This window comes from Sus scrofa, chromosome X, assembly GCF_054392235.1.
Source record: "Sus scrofa isolate SSC_HxYL_T2T_F1_AM1 chromosome X, Sscrofa_HxYL_maternal_Yorkshire_Landrace_v2.0, whole genome shotgun sequence".
NCBI classification, from domain to species: domain Eukaryota; kingdom Metazoa; phylum Chordata; class Mammalia; order Artiodactyla; family Suidae; genus Sus; species Sus scrofa.
In genome coordinates this window covers 46546591-46574071 of record NC_139401.1, presented here as the reverse complement: position 1 = coordinate 46574071, position 27481 = coordinate 46546591, and the positions used below count along the sequence as shown (strand labels likewise).

The window sequence follows — 27481 nt, the reverse complement described above, 5'->3', positions numbered from 1 at the left end:
CTTCTCTTAGACTCTCTTGCAGCTATGACAATCATGTGACACAGTTCTGACCAATGAAATGCAAGCAGGGGCCTGTGGGCCTAGGGCAACCAGGACAATCCTTCCAAGGCGATGACTGAGCGGGCCAGCATTCCCCATTCCCCTCTTCTTGACCGGGTGGGTCTCTGCTGGTCATCTTGTCCCAGAGTGGCCATGAAGAAAAATACAGGAAACCTCAGCCCGGCTCCTTTGAGCTGCCAGAGCAATTCTCTTTATGTGGGAGAAACAAAACCCTCACATTATCCTCCAATCCTCAACCCCACAGTCAATAGCAGACACTCCTTCCTCCAGGAAGCTACCCTTGGCCACCAAATCGAAGTATGTTAAACACACCTCCCCACCCCCACCAATCAAGACCAAAAAGCAGGTGGGGAGACTGAGGCCTAGGGAGTTTTCTTGCCTTCTCAGCCCAGGGTGTAGCTGGGACCGGCTGGGAGGCTCCTATATCTAAGGCGGGCACTTACTTTCTCACAGATTCCACCATTTAATCCCTTGTGGAGCCAGTCGAACTATTGTTCTACTCGCAGTTAGTTTGAGGGGGCGCTGGATGAGCTGGGGGTTGACAAGAGAAAGACCCACGCCCTCATGCCTTCATTTACACATCAGCCCTGCTGGTCAGGGGCATGGGCTTCTCTACCCACTCGAAATCAAAGCCTTTCTCCAGGTTTTTGTAACAGCTTGTACTTTACTGCATATGCCACCCCGCCAGACCTGCCAGTCATCCCCCCTTCCCTCCAAAGTATCATCTTTACATCAGCCCCGCCTTGGGGTGACTGTGCTGCCGCCCCTTCCTTCGGGGGCAGAGTAGATGGAGTCCCTTGAGCTGGCAGTGAGCAGGGAAAGACGTACAAGTGATCGTCACTGTCCTCTTAAAAGTATTTACACTTCGGGCGGCACCCTTGGGGAGTGGTAAAGGGGCTTCAGGATGGGGGGAGCGAGGCTGCCTCTCCTCCAAGGTACAACTTGGGATGGAGTAAAGCAGGCCCGCGAAGAGGCTTCTGGGATCTAGCGGGAGTGGGGCACGCCCTCCCCAAACTTGTTCTGGTGGGCGATGTTCTTCACAGCCAGGAGAGCCTGAGGAGGAGGAGGAGGAGGCAAGAGAGGGGAGGGGAGAGAGAGTGAGTACCCCTCTCCCTCAGCCAGGACGCTGCGCCCCCTCCAGCCCTCCACTGCCTTCTCCCTTGCATTAGCCCCCATGCAGAAGGGTCTCCATCCGCCCCTGACCCAATCGCAAAAGCTGGGGGGGCGGGGAGAGGGGTGTGCGCGAGTGTACGGGAGTTATAGAGTCTGCCCAGGGCCCACCTCGTGGTGAACATAGGCCTGGCAGGGGTAACACCAGGTAGACAGGTCGGCGTAGCTGAGGACCATGGGGTGGCCTGAGCTTTCGTGGTGCTGGAGCATATGGGCGTTGATATAACGGCCGCAGCAGACCTAAGGTTGGGGAGTGCGAGTTGGGTGGGGGTCAGCGGTCCACTGTGGTTTGCTCCATGGCCGGCTGCCACCCTGCCCCTTCCTCGGTGCCATACCTGATAGCAAGACAGACACACCCAGTTCTCCTGGAGTGCTCCACAGTCTTGACAAGGTTGGGTCACGTCCAGGCCCGCTTCAGGTACGGGGCGTACTGCCACCACATGTGGACACCAGAGCAGTGGTGACACAGCATAGAACATGGCCTGAGGTGGGTGACACTGAGTAAGCGAGGGATGCCATCTCCTCCTGACATGCTCCTATACAGCCCACGCTCCGATGTGGGGGCACAAACGGGCCAAAGAAGGAAGCCGCCGCTCTAGCCTCGGCCTGAGCTCACCTGGTCAGTGTCAGCTTGGTTTCCAAAGACCTGCATCAGCATTAAATTGTCCATGTTCTGACCTCCAGCTGCCTCTCCTAGCAGCCCTTCCTCTTTTGGGGACTCCTGGATACAAGGAGGGAGACAAGCGATGTATCCAGGAGGCCTGATTCTTGCCCCTTCTCCCTGCTATTGAGGGTGGGGGGGGCCTTACCTGAACCTCATTTCTCAGTTCCAAGGCTCCGAGATTGCCTACCAGCTTGCTGGGGGAGATCAGAGTTGTGGATCCTTGCCGTGGAGAAGCTGGAGGAGTCTGGTTGTCACCTCCCGAGGCTGGAGGGCTTTGGATCAGCTTAGCTCCTCCCACAGCCTCCTCTGTGGCAGCCTTTGAGGACTGGTCCTGAGTAAGTTCCACTAGGGCTGCCTCTGACTTCGTCTGGCCTGGGGGGGACACTTTCACTGATGATACCGAGGTGGCCTTCCCTGTGTGTGCTTCCGGAATGTCCCCTTTTGGGGCGGTCATCCCCTTGGATGGCTTAGGCTTGGCTGGTTGGGATGGCTTCTTGGCGAACGACTTAGAACTGGAGGGTCTCTCTTTGTCTTCGACCTCTGGAAGCATGAGAGGGAGATCCTTGAGTGTGGGGGTGCTATCCCTTCTCCTGCCTCTAATCCCTGCCCTCCCCTGAGCCCCCACTGCCCCCCCCGATTCCCCAGGCCCCCTCACTTGTGACCCGCAAGCTGCGCCAGTATCTGCGATGGATTTGGGTGGTTTCGGCGATCGAGGCCAGGGCCCGTGAGAGTGGGGGCCTCAGCAGGGTCAGCAGGGGTGGTGAGTCCCCAAGGAGGGAGCGGGTACAGGCAGCCATGGACTCCGAGATGGATATCAGGTTATAGCCACCCTTTGTTAAGGAAAAGAGGAGGGAAAGGTATGATGGGGCGAGGTCCTCAGACAACTGGGGAGACTGGATGTCCTGCCTCCCTGGGGGCCCTGCAAGTCTGGAGGGTGGGTACTGGGGACAAGTAAGTAGAACACACATCTGTCAGGTGGACAGCACCCACTGCGTGCGGTAGTTGTTCAGGGGGATAAAGTGTGCTGTAAAGTGTAAGATAATAATAACCACCGCCACTACCACACTGATGGCAACATTAGTGAGAGCTGATTTCCGTTAAGAGCTTGCTGTGTGCCAGACCCTATTTTAAGCACTGAATCCTCACAACCGCATGTGCTCAGTGTGTGTGGGAACCCGCCTTCCTGGTATGGGATCCCCTGGCCCCACCTGCACAGAAGCCTCCGCCCTGACCTTGTACAGGAACTGGTGTCTCCACACAAATCTCTGATTTTTTGTTTTTGTTTTTGTATTTTGCCTTTTCCAGGGCCGCTTCCCGTGGCATATGGAGGTTCCCAGGCTAGGGGTCTAATCAGAGCTATAGCCGCCAGCCTACGCCAGAGCCACAGCAATGCGAGATCTGAGCAGCATCTAACCTACACCACAGCTCACGGCAACGCCGGATCCTTCACCCACTGAGCAAGGCCAGGGATTGAACCCGCAACCTCATGGTTCCTAGTCGGATTCGTTAACCACTGAGCCACGATGGGAACTCCACAAATCTCTGTTCTGACCTGGTACGGGAATCCCCTTTTCTTATACTCGATAGGAACCCCTGTCTCTGCTCTTTTTGCAGATAAAGCAACTGAGGCTCAGAGTAGTTGGATGACTTGTGTGAGGTCCTAACAGCTGGTCAGCTGAGGTAGGAACCCGGGCTATCTGAGGAAAGAGCCCACCACCCTGCTCCACCACAAGCAGGCCTGGGCACACAGTGGGGACACCTCACCAGCCACTTAATATCTCTGTGACTTATTGTCCTCATCTGTAAAGGAGTAAAAGTGACAGTATAGTACATTGCTGAGAAGGTTAAACTAATGTATGAACAATACTTGATAAGAAGCTACTAGAGGCTTCCTGGTGGCTCAGCAGGTTAAGGATCTGGCGTTGCCCCTGCTCCGACCTGGGTCACTGCTGTGGCACGGGTTTGAGCCCCGGCCCAGGAACTTCTGCATGCTACAGGCATGGCCAAAAAGCAGCAGCAGCAGCAGCTAAGCTCTTGCACAGGGCTTACCATGTGCTGGGCACCTTCTGGGATTAGCCAGCCACATCTTAGAGATGAGGAAACTGAGGCATAGGGGTGGGGGTGGGGCACTGGGTAATTTACAAGTCAGTGAATTTACTTTGTCTTGGGATCTTGTTGGAGGCAGTTCAATTAGTGGTAAAAGGCCGAGACTCTGGAGCCAGACTGCCTGGGGTTCAAGGCCTGGCTCTGCCAGTAAATGTGTGACCTTGGGCTAGTCATTATACCTCCCTGTTCCTTAGTTTCCCTGATCTTGAGAGGAAAATGATGAGGTCAGCAGACCACACTTCACAAGGCTGCTCTGTCAAGTAAATGCATTAATATGCAAGTCAAGGAGTTCCCACTGTGGCGCAGTGGAAACGAACCTGACCAGGAACCATGAGGTTGCGGGTTTGATCCCTGGCCTCGCTCAGTGGATTAAGGATCTGGTGTTGCCGTGAGCTGTGGTGTAGGTGGCAGACACGGCTCGGATCTGATGTTGCTGTGGCTGTGGTGTAGGCTGGCAGCTGTAGCTCCAATTTGACCTCTAGCCTGGGGACCTCCATATGCCGCACCTGCGGCCCTAAAAAAAGCAAGAAAAAAAAATAGTGCAAGTCAGGTGCCGAGAAGAGTGTTGTTTTGCACACAGTGCGTGCTCAATTCAAGTTGCTCATGTTGGTGCTATTATTCATGCCCAGTGTATGATGACAACCTCAGCTGGAGACACTCAGAGGAGAGTTTAGGAAATTGTCCTGAGTGTGGCAGCCAGTCAGCAGAAAAGACACAGGACTCTGAGTCTCCCGAACACCCTCCCACCCAGGGGAGAGGACCGAGAGAGTTACCTCTAGGATTAGAATAATACGGCCATTGGCCAGGCCCATCAGCAGGTGGGTGAGGTGGGCGTAGCACTCAGGTGACACCTGGCAGCCACCCAGCGGGTCCCCCCGGGCAGCGTCGAAACCAGCTGAGACCAGCACCAGTTCCGGGTTAAACTGCGGTGGGGCGAGAAGAGACACAGGAGCATGAGGGTCGGGGGTCTGGGGATGCGGGAGTTGAGGGAGACCCAGACACCCAGAGCCAAGGACAAATGAAAATACGGCGATGCAAGTCAAGAGAGATGGTGACCTGCAAGACATAAGACCAGAGCCCTGAAAACATCGAGGGGAGGACATGGAGAGACCCATGGGAGACTTGGGGACGTGGGTACATCAGACACGGAGCTGGAGACGCAAGCGACATGCAGAGATATGGAGACACCAGAAGTGGATAGATGGGGACATGAAGCAGAGTCTTGAGATGGGGAGACTTATGTCAAGAGATGGTGACATGAGACAGAGAGGGAGATGTCCTCACGTACACACCAGAGAGTGAGATCAAGAGGCACACCCTCCCCTCCCTGGATCAAACTTGGGGACACATGTGCACAACACAGGGTTTTTTTGTTTTTTTTTGCTTTTTAGGGCCGCACCTGCGGCACATGGAGGTTCCCAGGCTAGGGGCTGAATTGGAACTAGAGCTGCCTATGCCAGAGCCACAGCAACGCCAGATCCGAGCCGCATCTGTGACCTACACCACAGCTCACGGCAATGCCAGATCCTTCACCCACTGAGCGAGGCCAGGGATCGAACCCGCAACCTCCTGGTTCCTAGTTGGATTCGTTTCTGCTGCACCATGACGGAAACTCCCTAACACAGGGTTTTATATACACAGCGCCAAAGCGAGGTGCACACACGCTTCCATCACAGAAGGTGACAAGCGCCACACACAGAAGGTGGTCACAGCCAGCCACACACCCACACACAATCAGACAATCTCCTACAGACCGGACTCATACATGGTACTAGTCACGCGCACAGTTTCTCAGAGGGAACAGGAAGCCACCGCTACCCCCACATGGACACACACAGTCATACACACACCATCACTGCAGTCTCCACAGTCACATATATACTGTTGCGCCCCCAGGAGGTGGTCACTTACACACGGTCACACACACACACACACAGAGAAGGTAGTCACCCGGCACTGTGTGGCGTCAGACACACATACACACCTGAACACTCATGTCTGCACAGAGGGCAGAGCGATGGCACGCACACTCATCCACCTTCACAGTCAGCCACACACACACATGATCTGTCACAGACACAGAGAGGTTACACACAGAGAAGGCAGCTACCTACAGCCACTCATGCAACGTCAGGCACATATATACAGGCCATAGAAGACAGAGATATGACTGTCACACTGACACTGGGTCACAGAGAGCCATGTGCAGTGATATACACTATCACACCCATCACACAAAGAACTGGTAGTGACAGAGAGCTACCTGGGCGAGGGCTCACACACACGCAAACCCCTCCCCACTTTGCACATGTGGCTCCACTGAGATGGCAGTCACATGTGGCCACTGTCACAGACAGACAGGCACTAGTGATGGTGAATACAGAGGACACGTACACAGCCAGGCACACCCCCAGGCATGCCTGCCCCCGCACACCCAGGGGTCCCTCTCAGTTACACACAGAGAAGGAAGCCACTATCCCCTGTCAAACATACCCAGAGGCCATCACAGGCACGTCCCCTGCCTCAAAGCCATCAGGACGGCCACCCACAGGCCCTCTCACAGGATCAGTCACCGGCACATCAGACACATGCACATTCGCTGCCACCCACACAGTCATGTCGCATGCGTCCGGGACGGTACCTCATAGGCAATAGGAAGCACCAGCCGATGCCATGCAGCCAGGTACTCGGGGTCACCCACGCGGGGCCCATTCCAGGCCACGTTGACAGTGAAGCCCGTGCCTGCAGCCTGACCTATCTGGCTGCTGGCACCCTCATCCCCCATGGGAAAGAAGGTGCCATGATCGTAGCGGTGCAGGGAAATGTAGAGCACGCTGCAGGGGTGGGGTGGGAAGGGGCTGGTTAGCGGGTAGCGGCTGGCCTGCCTTGAGGCACAGTCTGCCCACCTCCCTGGTCGCACCCCACTCCCTGCCCCAGTGCCTCACCTGGGGTCCTCCTCAAATAAGTGCTGAGTGCCGTTACCATGATGGACGTCCCAGTCCACAATCAGGATCCTGGGGAGGGGACAGCTTCTCAGTTACCTGGGATACTCGCCCTCCTAGGGGAGGGCAGGGGCTAGATCCCTGTAGTCTGTATGCAGAGGCATTAATTGAGGGTGGCAAGACCCTGGCACCCTGGGGAAAGCACTAGATGGTGGGCTTATGGGTCCTATCAGGGTCCTAAGGGTTTCACTGAGCAAGTACTTAGGGGCTCAGGGGGCTGGATCTTGGGTCTTTTCTTTTTTTTTTTTTTTTTTTGCTGCTGCACCTACGGCATATGGAGGTTCCCAGGCTAGGGGTCCATTGGGAGCTACAGCTGCCGGCCTACACCACAGCCATAGCAATGCGGGATCCGAGCAGGCATCTGTGACCTACACCACAGCTCACAGCAACGCCGGATCCTCAACCCACTGAGCGAGACCAAGGATCAAACCCACAATCTCACTAGTTAAGATTCATTTCCACTGCACCACAACGGGAACTCCTGGATCCTGGGTCTTTTGAAGTAAGGAGGGGAGACACAGCAAGGCGTGACACTCTAGGTTCTGTTGGCATAGCAGCCAGAAATTCTGGGTTTAGGGGACCCTGGATTCTGCTTTATAAGCATCTGGGTGCCAGAGTCTGGCGTCCTATCCCGGAAAACACTGAAAGGCTAGATCCTTGGTCCTTTTCTGAAAGCGCAGGGCGATGGGCCCTTGGGTGTTTCAGGGTGACTTGGCGGGGGGCAGCCCTGCCGGGCCTGAGGAGTAAGCCCTGGGTGGGGGGAGAGGGAGCCAGGGAGCCCTCACCGCAGCGCATGCCCACTGATGGCCTGAGCATGGCGAGCAGCTACTGCCACAGAATTGAAAAAGCAGAAACCGCAAGCCGAGTCCCTTTCTGCGTGGTGTCCAGGGGGGCGCACCACGGCAATACCATTCAAAACCTGGGGAAGGGGCAGGGAGCAAAGATGAGAACATGCACCCTCACCGCTTTCTCTTCCCTTTCTCTCCTCTCCCCTCTCTCCTCTCTCCGGTCCCTCTATTACTTCACCAGCTGCTAGGGGGCCCCAGCCCTGGAGCCCCCATCCCTCCCTGGGGGTGCCTCCCCCGCCAGCAAGGCCTCTGGTGAGCTGGGGGCCCCTCCCCATCACAGACCGCTGCCCGCGCCCCCTTTTCTCAGGCCGGGCCAAATTCTCAGAGCTGCCTCTTCCCCCACCCCCACCCCCACCCCCAGAACTTCCTCTCCTGGAGCCTAAGGTCCCCTCCCCAAAGTGGAGGCACCTCTCCTGCCAGCACAGCCTCCACCAGGCGGCAGGCGGCGCCCGCGGCCAGCTGCGCACAGGCGAAGGTGCCAGGGCAGATGTAGATGGAGTCATAGTTGGCACCCTCGCGGTGCAGCTCCCGGGTCCTCATCTTCTCCGTGGCCCGGATGCGACTCACGTATTCAGCACTGGAGGCACAGTGGGGGGTGGGGGGGTACTTGGGGGGACGGTCAGGTAACTCTGTCCCCTCCGTGTCCCTCCCATGTGTCACAGCAGCTCCGTGTACCAGAGAGGCAAGCCCAGGCTCCAGCCCCCAGGACGCCCATCCCACACCCCCACCCCCAGCTGCCGGGGTCCGACCTGTGGCAGGCAAGCAGCTCAGCATCCGTGGCGGGACGGGCGGGCAGAGCGAGGCAGCGCCCGGCGAGGCCCAGCTCCTCCAGTCGGCGCATGATACGCAGGATGCGCTGAGGCATCTCGGGGTGGTGGCTGGGGGTGGGATGGGGGGAACCTGAGGCAGGGGGCTTTGTGTTTGAAGGGGGGGGTCCCTCCCTGGGAGGGTCCCTCCCCATGTCCCCACTTCGCCTGGCTCTCTGACTGCATACCTGTCCCATAAGTTGTAGTGATCCATCATCTGTTGGTCGTAGACCAGCCCTGTGCGAGCCTGCAGCACCGGCCACGCCAGCATCGGTAGCTCAGGGGGCTGCCATGGTTCCTCCTCCTCCTCCACATGGTCCCCCTCCACGGTGTCCTCGTCCTCCAGGGTCTCAGCTGCAAGGGGAGGCCACAGTCACCCTCCTCCTACTCCCCCCACCCTGGATTCTCCAAATACTCTGGAACTCAGTTTACCCAAACCTCCAAAGGGGGCGAGGCCTGGAACCAGGGCCCACTGAGAGAGAAGGGACCTCCACCAAGGGACCTCCCACTGCTCATTCCCCCATCCAACTCCCCCCCACCCAGCACCCTCCACACCTCCTACCAGATCTCACAAGGACCTCCCAGAAGGGCTCAAGGGCTTCCAGAGCACAGGATAGTGACGCCTGGGCACTGGAGGGCAAGGGGAGGGCAACGTGACCCACGGGCCCCTGAGTGGGGCAGTGAGGGTCCTGCTTCTCCCCTTCTCCACCTGGGCTCACCTGGGACAGGGGGCGCCCGGGAACTCCAGCAAGGGACAAGGGTCTCCCAGAAGGGTGTGGAGTGAGGCACTGACGCCCTCAGCCAGGGAGCGGAGGTTGTAGCCGCCCTAGGAGGGGGAATGTGAGGGCTGTCAGCGAAGAAGCAGACATTAGTGGGTGCGAGTAGTAACAGTGGGTTGCTGACTACATGTCAAGCAACAAGGCTCTGAAGGCTGACTTTGTGTCACTGGCTGCACAGCACTATGAGGTAACCACTATTATGATGCCTGTTTTACCTAAGGAAGATGGAGGCCCAAGGCAAGGTGAGTGACAGGTGAGGCTGCCCAGCTAGGGAGGGGAAATGATGGGACAGAAACACCTGCTGGGCTGGCAAGTTGTTCTTTTTTCTTTTTTTTTCTTTTTCTAGGGCCACACGTGTGGCATATGGAGGTTCCCAGGCTAGGGGTCGAATCAGAGCTGTAGCCGCCAGCCTACACCACAGCTACGACGTGGGATCCGAGCCGCATCTGCAACCTGCACCACAGCTCATGGCAACGTGGGATCCTTAACCCACTTAACTCAGGGATCGAACCCGCCACCTCATGGTTCCCAGTCAGATTCGTTAACCACTGTGCCACGACAGGAACTCCTGGCAAGTTGTTCTTCTGTCTTCCAGGTTCCACAGGCTGAGAGCCGTAGTGGGTCACTCACCTCCAGTGAGAGGATCAACTTGCCTCCTGCCAGACCCATGAGCAGATGAGTTAGCTGGGCGAACCCTGCCGGAGTGGCGGCCATCTCACCCTACGGGGGACGTGGAGGGTCAGCGTGGTCCCCTTCTGCTCCCCACACCATCCCAGTGAGCCAGCCTTACCTTGGGGTCCCCTTGGAGGGCATCAAAGCCAGCGGCTACCAGGACCAGCTGGGGCTGGAACTGCAGGGGGAAGGGACCACATGAGGCCACCTGCCTTCACGGCCCATCCCTCAACATACCCTGCCCCAACACACCCCTGCCCCTCAGGACCTCAAGGGCGACTGGCAGCAGGAGGTGCAGGAAAGCAGCAATGTAGTCGGCATCTCGCATCCCCACCTGCGGACAGGGAGGCATGATGGGGATGTCCTGCTGTCTACCTTGAAAGGCCGGGGTGGGCCTCACGTTGGGGGCAAAGGGTGGGCGGACATTGACCTGGTTCCAAGGCACATTGATGGTGTATCCCTGGCCTTGGCCAAAACCCGTGGTGGACCAATTAGAGGCCTTAAGGTGGGGCCAGAACCGACCCTGCTCATAGCGGTGGATGGAGAAATAGAGGACGCTGGAGGCAGAGAAAAAAGAAGAGGAAGGGGTTGAGGAGAGAGTCAGTCTCCCCAAAAACCCCCAACCCATAGTTACCACAGATTACTCAATTACTCTTTCATTCTCTCCTTAGTTCCCCCACTAATTCTTTTTTTTTTTTAATTTTTATGGCCGCACCTATGGCATATGGGCCAAGGATTGAATTCGAGTTGCACCTGTAACCTATGCTGAGGCTGCAGCAATGCCAGATCCTTCAACCCACCGCCCTGGGCTGGGGATGGAATCTGGGCCTCCGCAGCCACCTGAGCCGAGCTGCTGCAGTCAGATCCTTAACCCACAGCGGGAACTTCCCCCCCGTTGATTCTTTTTTTTTTTTTTTTGCCTTTTTTCTAGGGCTGCTTCCCACGGCATATGGAGGTTCCCAGGCTAGGGGTCGAATTGGAGCTGTAGCCGCCGGCCTTACACCACAGCCACAGCAACGTGGGATCCGAGCCGCATCTGCAACCTACACCACAGCTCACGGCAATGCCGGATCCTTAACCCATAGAGCGAGGCCAGGGATGGAACCCGCAACCTCATGGTTCCTAGTCAGATTCGTTAACCACTGCGCCATGAGGGGAACTCCTGATTCTTTAATTCATACATTCATTCATCCTTTGAGTCTCGACCTTCTTCATCCTCTCAATCATTAATTCTTCCCTTTATCTGTGACCTCACTCACTCAAGTGTTTGGTCTCTTACTGAAACCCCGCCCTCAGCAAACATTGCTGCCCCCCTCAGGGCCCGTCCAGTTCCAGCTCTCAGATCCTGAGGTCTCTCAGTTCTATCCTACCCCTGCCCTGTGGGGGACACTAGATCATGCCCTCCCACCCACCCGCCCCTGTGACCAAGGTGGTGACCAGCAGGACAAGTCTGTGATGTTGGAAGCCCACGGGGGCATGTGGCTCTTACTTGGTGGAAAGCTAAGGCTGAAATGAGCATCAGGCCAGGCTAGGGAGCTTGGTGTTTCCCCTGAATGAAGTGGGGAGACTTGGGTTAGGGGTTAGGAGAGGCGAGATTTGGTTCTGTATGTGGAGCTGGAGTGGGAATGCTGGCTGGGGCTCCACGGGGCCAGTAAGGGGGGGGCAACCCCTTGTCCCCAATACCTTACAAGCCAACTCCACTACTTCTATTTTCTAGGTGAGAAACTGAGCATTCAGAGCAGGGAGGGGAACTGACACAAAACAGACACTGGAAAGACACGATGGTGTATGTTCTGATAGCGTGGTAGGAAGGCTTGATTCTGACTGAGGCGATCAGAATGAATAATCCCTCAGAGTTCCCGTCATGGCTCAGTGGTTAACGAATCCGACTAGGAACCATGAGGTGGCGGGTTCTATCCCTGGCCTTGCTCAGTGGGTTAAGGATCCAGCATTGATGTGAACCAGGGTGTAGGTGGCAGACACAGCTTGTATCCAGCGTTGCTGTGGCTCTGATGTAGGCTGGTGGCTACAGCTCCGATTCGACCCCTAGCCTGAGAACCTCCATATGCCACGGGAGCGGCCCAAGAAATGGCAAAAAAGACAAAAAAAAAAAAAGAATGAATAATCCCTCATCCATTCTTTCATCATTTGTTCATCCACCTTCCTGCCTTGTTCCAGAAAGGATTTAAGGGGTGGGGCGGGATCAAGATGGCAGAAGAGTAAGAGGTGGAGCTCACCTTCTCCCACAACACAACAACCACCACAACAAAGCCCATCCGCATGCAGAAAGGATTTAAGGTAGTTTTTTTTTTTTTTAGGGAAATGCAAGAAATAGTGGTAAGCAATGACTCTAGACCAACTTAACAGTCACATTTTAATAAATGCTGATAACGCAGCTGTGAAATTTAATACGACTGGCATAAAAGGATTTTTGAAATTGAAGAGAACTGTCTTGGAATTAGGGAATGAAATCCAAATTAGGGAATGAAAACTCGGGTCTTGCATAGATGGGGGATGACTCTTTTACTTTTGACTCTGATAGATAAACACACAATGGAACATAAAGATTATCATTGGGGAAAGAAAGGACTAAAGAAAAGGACTGAAGAAAGTCCACCCCACAAGAGCCACCAGAGTCAACAAACAGAAGAACTAACACCTGGGGACAGGTGGGGGGTGGGGGAGAGATGGACTGGGGGTTTGGGACTGGCTTATGCACACTGAGGTATATGGAATTATTGGCCAACGGGGACCTGCTGTATAGCACAGGGAACTGTACCTGATATTCTATGTAGGAAAAGAATCTGAAAGAGAACGGATGTGTTTACATATGTAACTGAATCACTTTGTTGTATAGCGGATATCATCGCAACCTTGTGAATCAACTATACTTCAAAAAACTTAAAAAAAAGAAAGAACACCCAAGGAAACTAAGTTTACAAAGCAGACAGAAGGAGGAGGTCCCGTCTTGGCACAGCAGAAACGAATCAGACTAGGAACCACGAGGTTGCGGGTTCGATCCCTGGCCTCGCTCAGTGGGTTAAGGATCCGGCGTTGCCGTTGAGCTGTGGTGTAGGTCGCAGATGCAGCTCGGATCTGGTGTGGCTGTGGCTGTGGCACAGGCTGGCAGCTGTAGCTCTGATTTGACCCCTAGCCTGGGAACCTCCATATGCCATGGATGTGGTCCTAAAAAGACAGAAAAAAAAAAAGAAACTAAGAGAGGGGGACCAGGGAGAGGGACATGGGTAAGTTTTTTTTTTCCATTTATACATTCTTATTCATTAAGGAAGAATGTATTAAATATAGTCTTAATTTTCCACATCTATACATAGTCAATAATATATCCATAAAAGAACACAGCTATAGCCTCTAGTGCATTTATTACAACAAGAAGAATGATTAGTAATATTAAGGAATTCTTGGTAATTTGTTTAGGCATAATACCATGGTTATGTTTCTTTTTATTAAGAAAAGTCCTACATTTTAGAGATATAATCTGGAATATTTACAGAGAAATGATATGGTGGTATCTGGGATTAACTTCAATGTAATACAAGAGGGTGGCAACGAGGGCAGGTATAGATGAAACAATATTGGCCAACAAGTTGATAAATGTTGAAGCAGTCAATTCAAGAAGCGAGACATGAACAAAATAAAGAACACCAGAGGAAGAAATTTATAAAGGTTAAAAACACGAATTACCATTTGATCCAGCTATCCCACTCCTGGGCATCTATCCAGAGAAAATCATGACTCGCAAAGACACATGTACTCCAATGTTCATTGCAGCACTCTTTGCAATAGCCAAGACATGGAAACAACCTCAATGTCCATCGACAGAGGAGTGGATCAAGAAGAGGTGGTACATATACACAATGGAATATTACTCAGCCATGAAAAGGAACGAAATACCGGCATTTGCAGCAACATGGATAGACCTAGAAATGGTCATGCTAAGTAAAGTCAGTCAGACAGTGAGACACCAACATCAAATGCTATCACTCACATGTGGAACCTAAAAAAAGGACACAATGAACTTCTTTGCAGAGCAGATACTGACTCACAGACTTCGAAAAACTTATGGTTTCCAAATGAGACAGGTTGGGGTGTGGGGGGTTGCCCTGAGGGTTTGGGATGGACATGCTATAAAATTGGGTTGTGATGATTGTTGTACACCTATAAATGCAATACAATTCATTAAGAAAAAAAGATTAAAAACACAAAAAATAAACAATAAAATAGTAGAGATAATCAGAAAAGCCAAAGGCTAGATTTGAAGAGATGAGTAAAACAGATGAACGTTTGGCCAGGCTAAGGGTAAAAAGAGATGTTACCCCAAGAAGAGACCCCTCCCTTTCCCCAGAATTTGGCAGGATTTTATCTCCCTGTCCACACTCCCTAAAATTGAGACCTGTAATGGACATTTCCTGCCCCTGGTCCCAGGGAAATGCCTTTTAGGAAACAGACCTACATGAACCACAGCAGAGCAGCCTGAGGACAGCTACCTACAACAGTGCTTCATTCTTAGGTTTAAATGGCCAAATAAGGATTACTAGACATTTGAGGAAAACCACCAGCATGAAAGAGAAAGACCAAGGAGTTCCCGGTGTGGCACAGCAGGTTAAGGATCTGCTGTTATCTCCAGTGGCTTGGGTTACTACTGAGGCATGAGTTTGATCCCTGGCCTGGTGCAGTGGGTTAAGGACCTAGTATTGCCACAGCTGAGACACAGGATGCAGCTGCAGCTCAGATTCAATCTCTAGCCCAGGAACTTCCATATGCTGAGGGTGCAGCCAAAAAAAAAAAAAAAAAAAAAAAGAGGAGGACCAAGAAAGAACAGTTCAACCATCCCCATCCCCAGAATATAGTGGCAATTCAGGAGTTCCCATCATGGCGCAGCGGAAACGAATCCAACTAGGAACTATGAAGTTTCAGGTCCGATCCCTGGCCTTGCTCAGTGGGTTAAGGATTCATCATTGCCGCGAGCTTGTGGTGTAGGTTGCAGACATGGCTTGGATCTGATGTTTTTGTGGCTATGGCGTAGGCCGGCGGCTGTAGCTCTGATTGGACCCTTATCCTGGGAACCTCCATATGCTTTGGGTATGGCCCTAACAAGCAAAAAAAAAAAAAAAAGAAAAAAAAAAGAGGCAATTCAGAAGAAATTTTTTTTGTCTTTTCGTCTTTTTAGGGCCACCCCTGTGGCATATGGAGGTCCCCAGGCTAGGGGTTGAATCAGAGCTACAGCTGCCAGCCTACACCATAGCTACAGCAACTCCAGATTTGAACTGCATCTGTGACCTACACCACAGCTCACGGAAACACCAGATCCTTAACCCACTGAGCGAGGCCAGGGATCGAACCTGTAACCTCATGGTTCCTAGTCAGATTCGTTTCCGCTGCGCCACAATGGGAACTCCCAGAAGAAATTTTTTTTGGTTATACTCTCGACATGAAGAAGTTCTTGGGCCAGGGCTCGAACCTGAGCCACAGCAGTGACCCAGGCTGCTGCAGTGACAACACTGGATAATTAACCTGCAGAGTCACATGGGAACTCTCAGAACAGAAGAAATTTAAGTCTTCTAATTAGTATTCTATAAAAACAAGATCAGGAATGAGAGGGCATAGACAGAGAGGATGAAAGCGCTCTTGGAGATTAAAAGAATACATACATAAATAATTCAACAGAAGGACTGGAAGGCAAAGTTGGGAAATCTCCCAGGACACAGAGCAAAAGGCAAAAGAGACAGAAAACATGAGATTAAAAAATAAAAGACCCCGAGGGTCAACCCAGAAAGTATAACATCTGACTAACAGAGAGAGAGCAGAGGAGACACAGGAGAAGAAATCATCAAAGATCGAATAGAAGAAAACTTCTGAGGATTTACGAAAGGCATGAGTGTTCAGATGTAAGATGTCTACCACTACTGGTAAGCAGAATGAGGGGCGAGGTGATTCAGAATGCTAGGGACAAAGAAAAGCATAAAACCTTCCAGAGAGGAAAATATCCTGGAAAGGAATGAAAATCTAGACATCTAGACACCTCTCAACAATATGAAATGGGAAATAATAAGGCAGTGTCTAGGGAACAACCAACCCCAAATAGATAATGGGTCATAGGAGCACAGGAGCTATGGAGAAACAGTGGAATGTATGCAGTTGAATTTGATAAACGTTGGATAAAACAACTATTTAGTCATGTCCCCTACTGATAAGGACTTGCCCAATCATTTTCTGCAGGGAAGTCTGGCAGTAGATTCCAGATTTTAATGCATACTGACTCTCTGATGACTTGGAAATTCGTCTTACAGATATACTCAGAGCAATATAACATTATGTATTGACCAGACTATGCAGTGTAGAATTGTCTGTAATGGCAAAAACTGGGAAGCGCTGTAAACACCCTGGGGTTAAATGACTAAAGGTACAACCATACAATGGAACACTGTAAAGTGCTTACAAAGAAGGAGATGCTTTTCAAAGGCACTAACATGTCCCTGTCATGCTGTTAAATGCAAAAAGTGAGATGCTGAAGAAATGTAGCGGTAGTATATTAATAATAATGATGATAATGATGTTTGTACATCTACAGGAAGAACTCTGTTAAGGATATAACTTTATCAAGGGTGTATTTTTTTTTGTCTTTTTTGCCATTTCTTGGGCCATACCTGCAGCATATGGAGATTCCCAGGCTAGGGGTCGAATTGGAGCCGTAGCCCCTGGCCTACGCCAGAGCCACAGCCACGCGGGATCTGAGCCGAGTCTGCGACCCACACCACAGCTCACGGCAACGCCGGATCCTTAACCCACTGAGCAAGGCCAGGGATCAAATTTGCAACCTCATGGTTCCTAGTCAGATTCGTTAACTACTGTGCCACGATGGGAACTCCTCAAAGGTTTTTTTTTTTTTTTCCCTTTTTACAGCTGCGCCTGAGGCATATGGAAGTTCCTGGGCTAGGGGTCAAATGGGAGCTGCAGCTACTGGCTTACACCACAGCCACCATCACAGCAACGATGGGGCTGAGCTGCATCCAGCTTGCAGCAATGCTGGATCCTTAACCCACTGAGCGAGGCCAGGGATCGAGCCCGTATCCTCATGGACACAGTGTCGGATTCTTAACCCACTGAGCCACAACGGGAACTCCCTATCAACAGTTATTTTTGAGGCGATGGGAATTACAGGAGACTCACTGCTTTAGACAATGTTACATTATTTAACTTCCATTTTTTTATTCACTTTTTCATTATTTAATTTTTTAAGTAAATCATTTGCAGTATTGTCATAATCGGGGGAACAAGGTAGTAATTTGAGGTTCACTCCAGCTCCAGGATAAACTGGTGAGATTTCCAAATATTTGTGGGTTCAAATTGTGTCAACTTCTTCTCTGCGGGACCTAAGCTGTAAGCCTCAGCTTTCCCATCTGTAAAATGGGGGACCCAACAGTCCCTGCCTCAAGGTGAACATCAGAGAGAGAGCAGACACACAGAGAGCAGCACAGAGCCTGTTCCCAGGGCAGGCCCCATGAATGCGAATGCCTTCCTTTCCCTCCTGGGCCCCTCCTGGCTGGGTCTGTGAAGGTATAGGGGGGTGGCTGGGAGTCTAGCAGCTAGTGTGGCACTTGGGACATACCTGGGGTCTTGGTCAAAGGTGAACTGTGTTCCCTGACCATGGTGCACATCCCAATCCACAATAAGGACCCTGTGAAGGGAGAGAGGGGGCCACTGGGTAAAAAGATCAAGGCGCATCTGTGGGGAGTGCCCAGACGTGCCCACCCTCATTATACCCGCCCAGCTGCTTGCTGCTGACCTCTGAACGTCATGCTTCTGCTGAGCGTAGCGGGCGGCCAAGGCTACGTGGTTGAACATGCAATACCCGTCCATAAGACTGTGCTGGGCGTGGTGTCCAGGAGGCCTGGGTAGGACAGGGAAGGCCATAGATATGAGGGGGTCCTCCTCAGCAGAGAGGGACTCTTTCCGGCTCCCTAATCCTACACCACGAACGTCCCCAGTGCCAATGCCTGCACAGGTCCCAGGCTAGGGGTCCAAGCGGAGCTGCAGCTTCTGGCCAGAGCAACGCGGGATCCAAGCCCTGTCTGCAACCTACACCACAGCTCATGGCAATGCTGGATCCTTAACCCACTGAGTAACTGGGGCCCTTGGCTCCACAACCCCCAGTCTGCTCTTCTCCTCCAAAGGAAATTTAATAATGCTCAGTAAAATTATCAATGCATACACCCTCATACCAAGTCCTTCTGCTCCTGGGGACTTAGTCCACAACCTATATAACAAAAAGGGTGAAATAACATGTTTATCAATGGATGATATTTGCTGCAGCATTTTTTTTTTTTTTGGAAAAAGCAAATGGTGGAACCAAAACGCTCCATGGTAAGGGGCTGGTTGGCTTACTGCGCCACTGTGTAGTGCTGTTTTACGCTGTTCAGAGAAAAGCTGTCCAACATGTGTGAGTGAAAAATGCACAGTACGCAAAGGAGTGGGTCAGGTGCTACCACCGTTTGTGGTTAAAAAAAAAGGGGGAGGGAGGAAAAAAGGCTACATCTTCTGCATGTCATCACTTCTGGGGTGCCAGTGACGATAAGATGGACTGGGATTTTACAGGCCGACAACAAAGCAGAAAATGCTGCCAAAGGAATTCTGAGACCTCCTCGTTTCTAAGGTGCACCTGGATTTTAAGATGTTACAAATGTGGAAAAGCAACATCTCAGAATCAGCAAAAGATGGTATTTCCTCCATGACTAGGCACAGACTATTTCTGGGAGGACACATGAGTCACTGGTTATACAGTGACTACCTCCAGGAGAGGAAGCCGGGGATTGGGGACGGGGGTGGGGGGGGGGCGTGGAGAGGACTTTAACTTGTACCTTCCCCCTCAACCTTTTAGAATGTTCCATTCTTTTTGTCTTCTTTTTAGGGCAGCACCCAAGGAATATGGAAGTTCCCAGGCTAGGGGTCCAGTTGGAGCTGCAGCTGCCGGCCTACACCACAGCCACAGCTAGGTGGGATCTGAGCCCTGTCTGCAACCTACACCACAGCTCATGGCAACGCCGGATGCTTAACCCACTGAGCGAGGCCAGGGATCGAACCCACATCCTCATGGATCCTAGTCAGATGCGTTACCACTGAGCCACAACGGGAACTCCTAACCATTTGATTCTTGAACCGTGGAAACATACTACCCCTACCATTACCTTTTATATTTGAGAAAGGATTTTTTTTTTAACATAAAAAGCCAAAGGCCAGCAGGTCCTACCTGATGATGGCCATGCCATTCCGGATCTCAGCCCCCAGGACGGCATCCACCAGCCTGAGGACGGAGCCTGAGGCCAGGCAGGCACAGGTGTATGAGTTCTGCAGAGACAGTGGGGAGCCAGAGAGGGCGTGAGGGGGTGAGCAGCCCTGTCTGCTCAGCTGCTCCCCCCAGGGTGGGGGGGATGGGGGATGGGCATTGCCTCCACCCTCTGCCCTCACAGCTCTCAGCCATACCGGATGCAGATAAACCGAATCATAGGTGTCTGCTAGGACGCGGAGCTCCCCCTCATTCATGTACTGGGTCGTCTCCATCAGATCAATGTACTCTAGGCTGGGTAGGTGGATGGGAGAGGAGATTCAGAGGCCTGCCTCTCTCCTTGTCCCTGAGCCAGGGCCCTGTCCCCTTCCCAGCTGATTCCTCCAGGCACCAACCCCCTGGACAAGACAGGCCTCCTTCAGCTGTCAATGGGGGGAATAACTGGGATATAGAACACAGTCCTTGCTTCATCCCTAGCCTGCCTCATTTCCAGTAACATCCCTTTCCCTCTGCTCTGGCCACACCAAATCCTACCTCCAGGCCTTTGGCCAGAGTGTTCTAGCCATCTGTACCTCCCTTCCCTCAGGCTTCTTTGTATCACTCTCACTCTTTTTTTTTTTTTTTTTTTTTTGGTCTTTTTAGGGCTGCACCTGTGGCATATGGAAGTTCCCAGGCTAGGGGTCCAATTGGAGTTACAGCTGCCAGCCTATACCACAGTCACAGCAATGTGGGATCCAAGCCGTGGCAGTGACCTACACCACAGCTCATGGCAATGCGAGATCCCTCACCCACGGAGCAAGGTCAGGGATTGAGCCTGTGTCCTCATGGATACCAGTTGGTTTCGTTACCGCTGAGCCATGATGGGAACTCCATCTTTTTCTCCTCTTAGTTATTTTTTTTTGGCCACACCCACAGCATGTGGAAGTTCCTGGGCCACAGGGATTCAGGAATTGAACTCGTGCCACAACAGTCACCCAAGCAGCTGCAGTGACAAGGCTGGATCCTTAATCCACTGAGCCCCAAGGGAACTCCTCTCTCTCTTCTTAAAGCTCAGCTGAGATACCCTCTCTGCCAAGTTAATGTCCCTTGAGCCATATCTCACCAGGCCCCTTACCCTGGGTTCCTGCAGCCCCCTGGAGGAACCTCCTGATCACTCTGTCCACATACCCGTCATCTGTTTACACATCAGATTATAGTAACGAGAGTTCATCCGGGCTGATGATACATCAGGCACCATTCTAAGTACCTCACACAGGTTTACTGGCCCCCAAGATAAAGGCAATGACAACAATGAGATTCAGAGAGGCTCAGTGACTTGCCCAAGGCCACAGAGCCCATGACATTTCTTGCCAAAGCATCCAGCCTGCCCTGGTTGGCCCAGGGCAGCCTCCTCCCCATCCCTACAAGGCACCCAAGCCTTCACCTGTGAACCAACATAAGCTCCTCCTTTTCGGCGAATCGGGCCTGGGGAGACATGAGGAATAAAGAACTATAAGGCTCTGGCTGTGCCTGGGTCCTGCCAGCTGCTGCCCTCCATACGGGGTGTCGGCTGGGGAACTCACCTGAAAGGACACGCAGCGGTCCAGGAGGCCCTCCTGCATCAGCTGCTCCTTGATGGCATGGAGCCGCTCAGGGCCTTCAGGGAAGCTGGGTTGACAGAGACACAGACATATGACACTGGTGAGCACGTCTGCTCCTGCGCACCTTTCCCCATCTACCTGTCCACAGCTGCTGATGCCGGAAACTCTGGAGTCAGCCCTGGCGCCTGCTGGCTCGGTTCTCACAATAGATCCAGAGCCTGCCCCTCTCCTCATCACCTCCACCGCTGCTACCATGACCTCTCGCCCGGGTACCTCCTCACCGGCCTCTGGGGTCCTGTCCTTGTCCCTCTCTCTGCAATGGTTAAAACTCAAATCGGATCACGTCCCTCCACTACTCAAACCTTCTCATGGCTCCCATCTCATTCAGGGTAAGCGCCAAAGTGCTCCCCCGCCCCAGAAGGCCCTTAACCATCCACCCCGTCACCTCCCTGAGCCTCATTTCCTCCTGCTTCCCCCGCCCCCCGGCCACTCACTCTGCTTCTCCTGCATTGGTCTCCTCCGTGTTCCTCAACCAAACTGAGTAGGTCCCAGCTGGCACTTCCCCCTGCCCAGGACAAGCTTCTCCCAGATGTTCTCTGTAGCTCACATCCTCACCTCCTGCAGATCCCCACTCGCGTACTGAGGCCTCCCCTGACCACCCTATTTATTCTGGTCTTTTTAGGGCTGCACCCACAGCACAGGGCAGTTCCCAGGTTAAGGGTCGAATTGGAGCTGCAGCTGCCGGCCTACACCACAGTTCACGGCAATGCTGGATCCTTAACCCACGGAGCGAGGCCAGGGATCGAACCCGCATCCTCGTGGATCCCAGTTGAGTTCGTTAACCACTAAGCCACGAAGGGAACTTCAATAGTAAAGTCTTTTGACATCCTGACTCTTCCACTGGGATAGGGGTGATAGATACTAAACTGGTGAATACATAAGTATAACAACAGACAAACAATGACATGGCTAGGAATAATCTGAAGCTCAGGGGAAGGGGAGTGGCCAAGCAAAGCCCTCTCTGAGGGTCTCCTGGAGACATGACTGTTAACTGGGAGAGAAGGTGGAAGTGAATTTCTGGAAAGGGCATTGGCCAGAGTAAAGGCCTGAGGGGAGGGAGTGCCTGGCATGTTGGAAGCACAGTAAAGGGACCAGTGTGTGTGAGGTGAAGCGAAGCAAAGCGAATGAGGGGGAGGACTGGCTGATGAGGTCACCAAGGTGCTAGGGAACCAGATCACGTGGAACCTTAGAGGCCAAGAGGCTGGGGTGAAGAATGTGAACTTTACCTTCAGGGCAACAGTTTGCCCTTGAAGGACTTAAAGAGAGAGAACATCATCTTATACATATTTTTGGCGTGGAGGGGGAGCATGGGCAGCAGGGCTGAGGGTGGGAGGCCTCTGCAAGTCTAGGTCAGAGATGATGGTGGCAGCAATGGAGGCGGAGAGGAGAGGTGAGATTCTGAACATAGAGCCAAAAGGATGTGCTGATAGATTGCAACGTGTGACTCTTCTGTATCAGCACAGACATCCCTTCTTCAAGGAAGCCTCCTGGGAACCCTGGATGCTAGTCTAGGGTCCTCTATTAAACACTTCTGACTCCCCTGGTCTCGAGTCCTTCTTCATGAAAACACCTCACACTGCTGGCGGCTGTTTGATGACCTGCTCTCCTTATCGCCTGTCAGCTCCTGGAGAAGGATCCCTGTCTATCTGGTCTGATACATCTGTAATCACCATCCCTGGGCACACAGTAGGCTCTCAATAGATATGTGTTGACTAAATGAAAAGAACCCATTCGAGCCTGAGCCTCGTCTCCCTAGGTCATGTGCTAGAGTAAGAAAGGATTCATTCTTGCTAATGGGCTCTAAGGGTGTATGTTTGTGTGATTTGAGTATGGCCTGGAGAAGCCAGCCTCACCTGTCATCCCAGAGGCAGTGGAATTCATTTAGCTGCTCATCCAACACCAAGCCAGTGCCAGACGGTGTCCTGGCCTCCAGGTTCAGATCCTGTGAGGAAAAAGAAAAAAGGGAAAGGCTGATGCATTGAGAGCCTGAGTCAGAGGGAACCTCCCACACTCTCCAGGATGGAGAACCTCACGGTTTTGATTGTCACAGGAGGCTACATTGCAGCCAGGCCCCCTCTCACCAGCCCTTGGAGCCCCACGATTAGGTCTTGCTCGGCTGCTTGGCTAAGCTTCTTCATTCTGCCTTTCTTCTTTACATCCGCTAGATTGGGGCTGGAGCGGAGTCCGGCACCCTTTTTAACACCTCGCTTCTGCCAAACAGAGAGAAGGGTCAGAGTCCAGTACACGGCCCACTGCTCCCCCTCCCCCTCAAGAGGGCCGGTCAGGGGCCTCACCGAGGTGACGCTGGAGTCGTGTGGGGGGGAGTGGGGGTTGTGCCTACTTCTTCGCTGCTTGGTTGTGGTGGAATCCTGGCCGGTGGAGGTCATGGCTGGGGAGACTTCACCCCTGACGCGGTTCTGGGGGGTGGGATGGAGGTGACTGAGAAGGGGCCCCGAGCGCCCTGAAGACCCCTCATCCCAGCCCCTTCCCAGGCCCCGCCCCCTACGCTAGCCTCCATCCCTTAGGCTATCTATTCCCCACCACCTCTAAACTCCGCCTCTCTCAAGGCTCTCTCCCTCCAAGGGGGTGTCCATTCCACTTGGTCCCGCCCATTCCACGAGGCTCCACCCCTTTACACTATTCTTTACCCTTTCGGTCTGGCTCTTTCACAGAGCAATTAACCCCCTGGCCCAGTCCTGATCTAAGCCAGCCCTTGCCAGCTAATCACCGCCCCTTTCACTCTATCAAGCCCCATTCCCAGATCCTTTCATTCCTCAAAGCCTCGCCCAGACCCCACCCCTTCGCAAACCTGCCCTGGCCAGCCAATCTCCCAGGATAATCACCCACCCTTTCACTCAGCCAGCCCCAGCCCCGGGCCCCGACTCCACCCTTAACGATCCACTTAACTCCACCCCTTATCGGGCTGGACCGGCACCTTCCACTAGGCTAGATCCCGCCCCTAACGTTTCAAGGAGCCCAGCTCCTCAGGGGACTGCCCTTTCCCTTCCGCCAGGCTCCACCCCCTGCCCAGGCCCAACCCCAAACGCTTCCCCAAGCCCCTACAGCCATTTCCGAGCCCCTCCCCCAGACCCGCCCCCCCCCTCCCCGCCCCCGCTGTCGACGTTGACGAATCCCTCCACTCACTTGGCGCAGCCCCTTTCTCAAACTCCGCCCTTGGCGCGCGCCGCCAATTTCTCGGCGACCTGTAGGGCCGCGGGTGCCTGAGCCTCTCTTTTCCATTGGGCCAGATCTCTCTACAGCCCGCCCCGATCCCGCCCACACCGGTGAGAGCCGGCCTTGCGCCTCCAGCGGAACGCACAAACGGCGGATCAGCGCGTCAGTGCGCGACGCTGGCCGTGCCGCGCCTGCGTGAAGCGCGCGCCGGCTGCCTGACGCGGCGCTCGGGCTCAAGCTTCTCCCCTCCCCCAATCGCCACAGCTGTCACCCTGGCGGTCGTGACCGCGGTTTCTTTGTCCCTGTCCAGTTACCTTAGGAGCCCACCGGACTCGCGCCAACTGTACCGTGCGGTGACTCAAGAGTGCAAGCAAGCAAGCGAGGGAGTTAGGAAAGGGCGTCTTCTCCCTGCCCCCTGGCTTCCCGCGCGGCGCGCCGTGATGACGTAGCGCGGGCGGGCTGGTGGCTGGGCCTGGAGCGCGGTGGAAATTGGACGAGGCTGGTGGCGGCCAAAAAGGGAGTGGTGATGATGACAAATGTGAGAATTTTCTGAGTTCATATTCACTAAGGTGGTACGCAAGGAAGCACTCACCAAATGTTAGCTATTAATAGTCTGCCGCGAAAATGGATGGTGGAATGGAAGGGGGAATGATCGTGACGATAGCAAGTTGTATGTGACAGGCATTGTCGTAAGCCACAGTTCTATGAGGTACTTCCCAGTACTAAGGCTGCTTTGCAGATAAGGAAACTGAGGTTATGGGACTTAGCCATGTGACTTTGGGCAAGTTACTGAACGACTCTGTGCTTCAGTTTCCTCCTCTGGGAAATTGTGATAATAGTGCCGGGGAGTCAGAATGGACCTTGGGAGGGGAGTTTTTCTTGGGTGACAGCTCTTCCTGTCTGCTCCCTCCAGTGGGTAACCTCTGCACGCAAGCTGGAATAGAAAGTGTATGGGTAGGGGGGAGTTGCGCCCCCCCCCCCACAATGCGCCCTCCCAACTCTCTCCCACCCCATGGCTAAATGTCTGAATATCAGCCTGGCAGGAGGCCGGTTTGTCCTCCTAATCTCCCTCTCTCATTCTTCACCATTTCCTACCGGGCTGTAGGCTGGGGCGGGAGAGATAAGGGGTCTGGGGTTCAGCATCGCTGACTAACCAACAGATTGACAGCCCCACCGCCCAGTAGCTGGGCCCTCTGACACTCTTGCAAACCCGTTTCAACCTAGTCTTCCCTTCCACTCTTTTCCTACCTGAACGTGTCTTTTGTCCCAGTGGAAGAGGGTCGCAGCTAAAAGACCTTTACACCTCCACGTACGCCAGAGAAAACATGTATATGCAGTGATAAACACAGAGGAACGTTCTGAGGTGATGCTTGCAAAGTGAAAGAGTAGGGAGTCTTGTAAGGGCCAAGACCCACTTTTTTTGTATAGTCAGAAGGGAGGTTTCTGTACAACAAAGGTTGGCAAACTTTTTCTGTAAAGGGCCAGATAGTAAATATTTTAGGTTTTGCAGGCCACATACTGGCCTCTGGGGCATTTTCTTCCTTCCTTTTCTTTCTTTCACTTTCTCTTTTCTTTTCTTCATCTTCTTTTTTTAGGGCTGCACTCGCAGCATATGGAGGTTCCCAGGCTAGGGGTCCAGTCGGAGCTGTAGCTGCCGGCCTACACCACAGCCACAGCCACAGCCACACCAGTTTGGAGCCGTGTCTGAGACCTACACCAGAGCTCAGTGCAATGCCGAATCCTTTAACCCACTGAGCCAGGCAAGGGATTGAACCTGCGTCCTCGTGGATGCTAGTCAGATTCGTTTCTGCTGAGCCATGACGGGAACACCTTCCCTTTTCTTTCCTTTTCTTTCTTTTGCCTTTCCATGGCACACAGAAGTTCCCAAGCCAGAGATGGATCTTGAGCCACAGCCACAGTGACTATGCCAAATCCTTAACCACTAGGCCGCCAGGAAACTCCTCCTTTCCTTTTTTTGTTTCCCTTTCTTTTTTTCTTTTCCTTCTTATTTCCTTTCAGTTTCCTCCTCTGGGAAATTGTGATAATAGTGCCGGGGAGTCAGAATGGACCTTGGGAGGGGAGTTTTTCTTGGGTGACAGCTCTTCCTGTCTGCTCCCTCCAGTGGGTAACCTCTGCACGCAAGCTGGAATAGAAAGTGTATGGGTAGGGGGGAGTTGCGCCCCCCCCCACAATGCGCCCTCCCAACTCTCTCCCACCCCATGGCTTTCTTTTTTTCTTTTCCTTCTTATTTCCTTTCCCTACCCTCTCTTTCATTCCCATTTTCTTTTTTTGTTTGTCTGTTTTTTTCTTTTTGCCTTTTGTCTTTTAGGGCCACACCCACGGCATATGGAACTTCCCAGGCTATGGGTCTAATTGGAGGTACAGGTGCTGGCCTATGCCACAGCCACAGCAACGCCAGATCCGAGCCGCGACTGCGACCTACACCACAGCTCATGGCAACGAGGGATCCTTAATCCAGTGAGTGAGGCCAGAGATCGAACCTGCGACCTCATGGTTCCTAGTCGGATTCGTTTCCACTGTGCCATGACGGGAACTCCCCCCTTTCTTTTCTTTCTTTTTTTTTGCTTTTTAGCCCATACCCATGGCACATGGAAGTTCTAACTAAGGGTTGAATTGGAGCTGTAGCCGCTGGCCTACACCACAGCCACAGCCACACCAGATCCAAGCCGCATCTGTAACCTACACCACAGCTCAGTGCAACACGGGATCCTTAACCCACTGAGTGAGGCCAGGGATTGAACTTGCATCCTCATGGATACTAGTCAGATTCATTTCCTCTGAGCCATGACAGGAACTCCTGTTGCCCATTTTCTTTCTTTCTCTTCAAAAATGTGAAAACAGGATTTCTCTTGTGGTGCAGTGGGCTAAGGATCCTGCATTGTCCCTGCAGTGGCTTGGGTTGTTGCTGTGGTGCAGGTTCAGTTCCTGGCCCGGGAACTTCCACGTGTGAAAACAGGCTGCAGTCTGGCTTTGACCTGAAGGGCTGGAGTGTGCTGATCCTGGTTATAGAGTGTCAGTCTTTGGTTTTATCTGTCTGGGATTCTTTTCTAGGATGAATGCAGAGGTTCTATGTTTCCTGAGGAGAGGTATTCCTATTTTTATGACTTTTTTTCCATTATAGTTGACTTACGGTATTCCTTTTGTGTGAGGTGTGAGGACAGGGATTGATGGATAAGGTCAGGTCATTTCTGGTGTTCTTGTATGGGGTCAAGCAAATGTTCCTGGGCCGAGTGAGGAT

At 53.0% G+C, this 27481-nt stretch overlaps 1 protein-coding gene and 1 long non-coding RNA gene across 9 annotated transcripts in view; one reads left to right on the top strand and one right to left on the bottom strand.

Annotated features, from left to right (window-relative positions):
• Positions 1-704: 704 nt before the first annotated feature.
• On the bottom strand, positions 705-24654 carry HDAC6 (histone deacetylase 6). Of its 7 annotated transcripts, none has more exons than XM_005673600.4 (29): positions 24193-24654; positions 23343-23465; positions 23130-23258; positions 22902-22990; positions 20971-21055; positions 20832-20872; positions 19606-19702; positions 19373-19470; positions 17912-18016; positions 17735-17803; positions 10538-10664; positions 10376-10441; positions 10226-10285; positions 10066-10155; positions 9376-9482; positions 9219-9286; positions 8845-9010; positions 8600-8728; positions 8259-8427; positions 7788-7921; positions 6946-7014; positions 6642-6834; positions 4774-4923; positions 2550-2724; positions 2040-2434; positions 1847-1951; positions 1566-1712; positions 1342-1470; positions 705-1113 (listed from the first exon to the last, which is right to left on the bottom strand). In XM_005673600.4, exons 1-29 carry the CDS (start codon positions 24286-24288, stop codon positions 1045-1047), a joined length of 3480 nt encoding a protein of 1159 aa, XP_005673657.2. In that variant the 5' UTR covers positions 24289-24654; the 3' UTR covers positions 705-1044. The 7 variants fall into 7 exon arrangements, with proteins under 7 accessions (XP_005673657.2, XP_003360363.3, XP_005673656.2 ...); XM_003360315.6 differs by having other exon boundaries at positions 24537-24654; XM_005673599.4 differs by lacking the exon at positions 24193-24654 and adding an exon at positions 23858-24076.
• Positions 24655-24683: 29 nt separating this feature from the next.
• The window catches only part of LOC110257658 (uncharacterized), a 36609-nt gene continuing 33811 nt past the window's right edge, over positions 24684-27481 (top strand). For both annotated transcript variants that reach the window (XR_014835867.1, XR_002340570.2), the window contains exon 1: positions 24684-24760. This is a non-coding gene — a long non-coding RNA (uncharacterized LOC110257658). The remainder of the gene's footprint in view (positions 24761-27481) is intronic.

Excerpts from the sequence above, each read along its gene's own strand:
- HDAC6 (XM_005673600.4), bottom strand. The coding sequence starts at position 24,288 with ATGGAAAAGAGAGGCTCAGGCACCCGCGGCCCTACAGGTCGCCGAGAA. Across the intron at positions 19,471-19,605 it reads ATTCGGTTTATCTGCATCCG|AACTCATACACCTGTGCCTG; the intron begins GTATGGCTGAGA and ends CTGTCTCTGCAG. Across the intron at positions 4,924-6,641 it reads TGCTTCCTATTGCCTATGAG|TTTAACCCGGAACTGGTGCT; the intron begins GTACCGTCCCGG and ends GCCCCACCGCAG.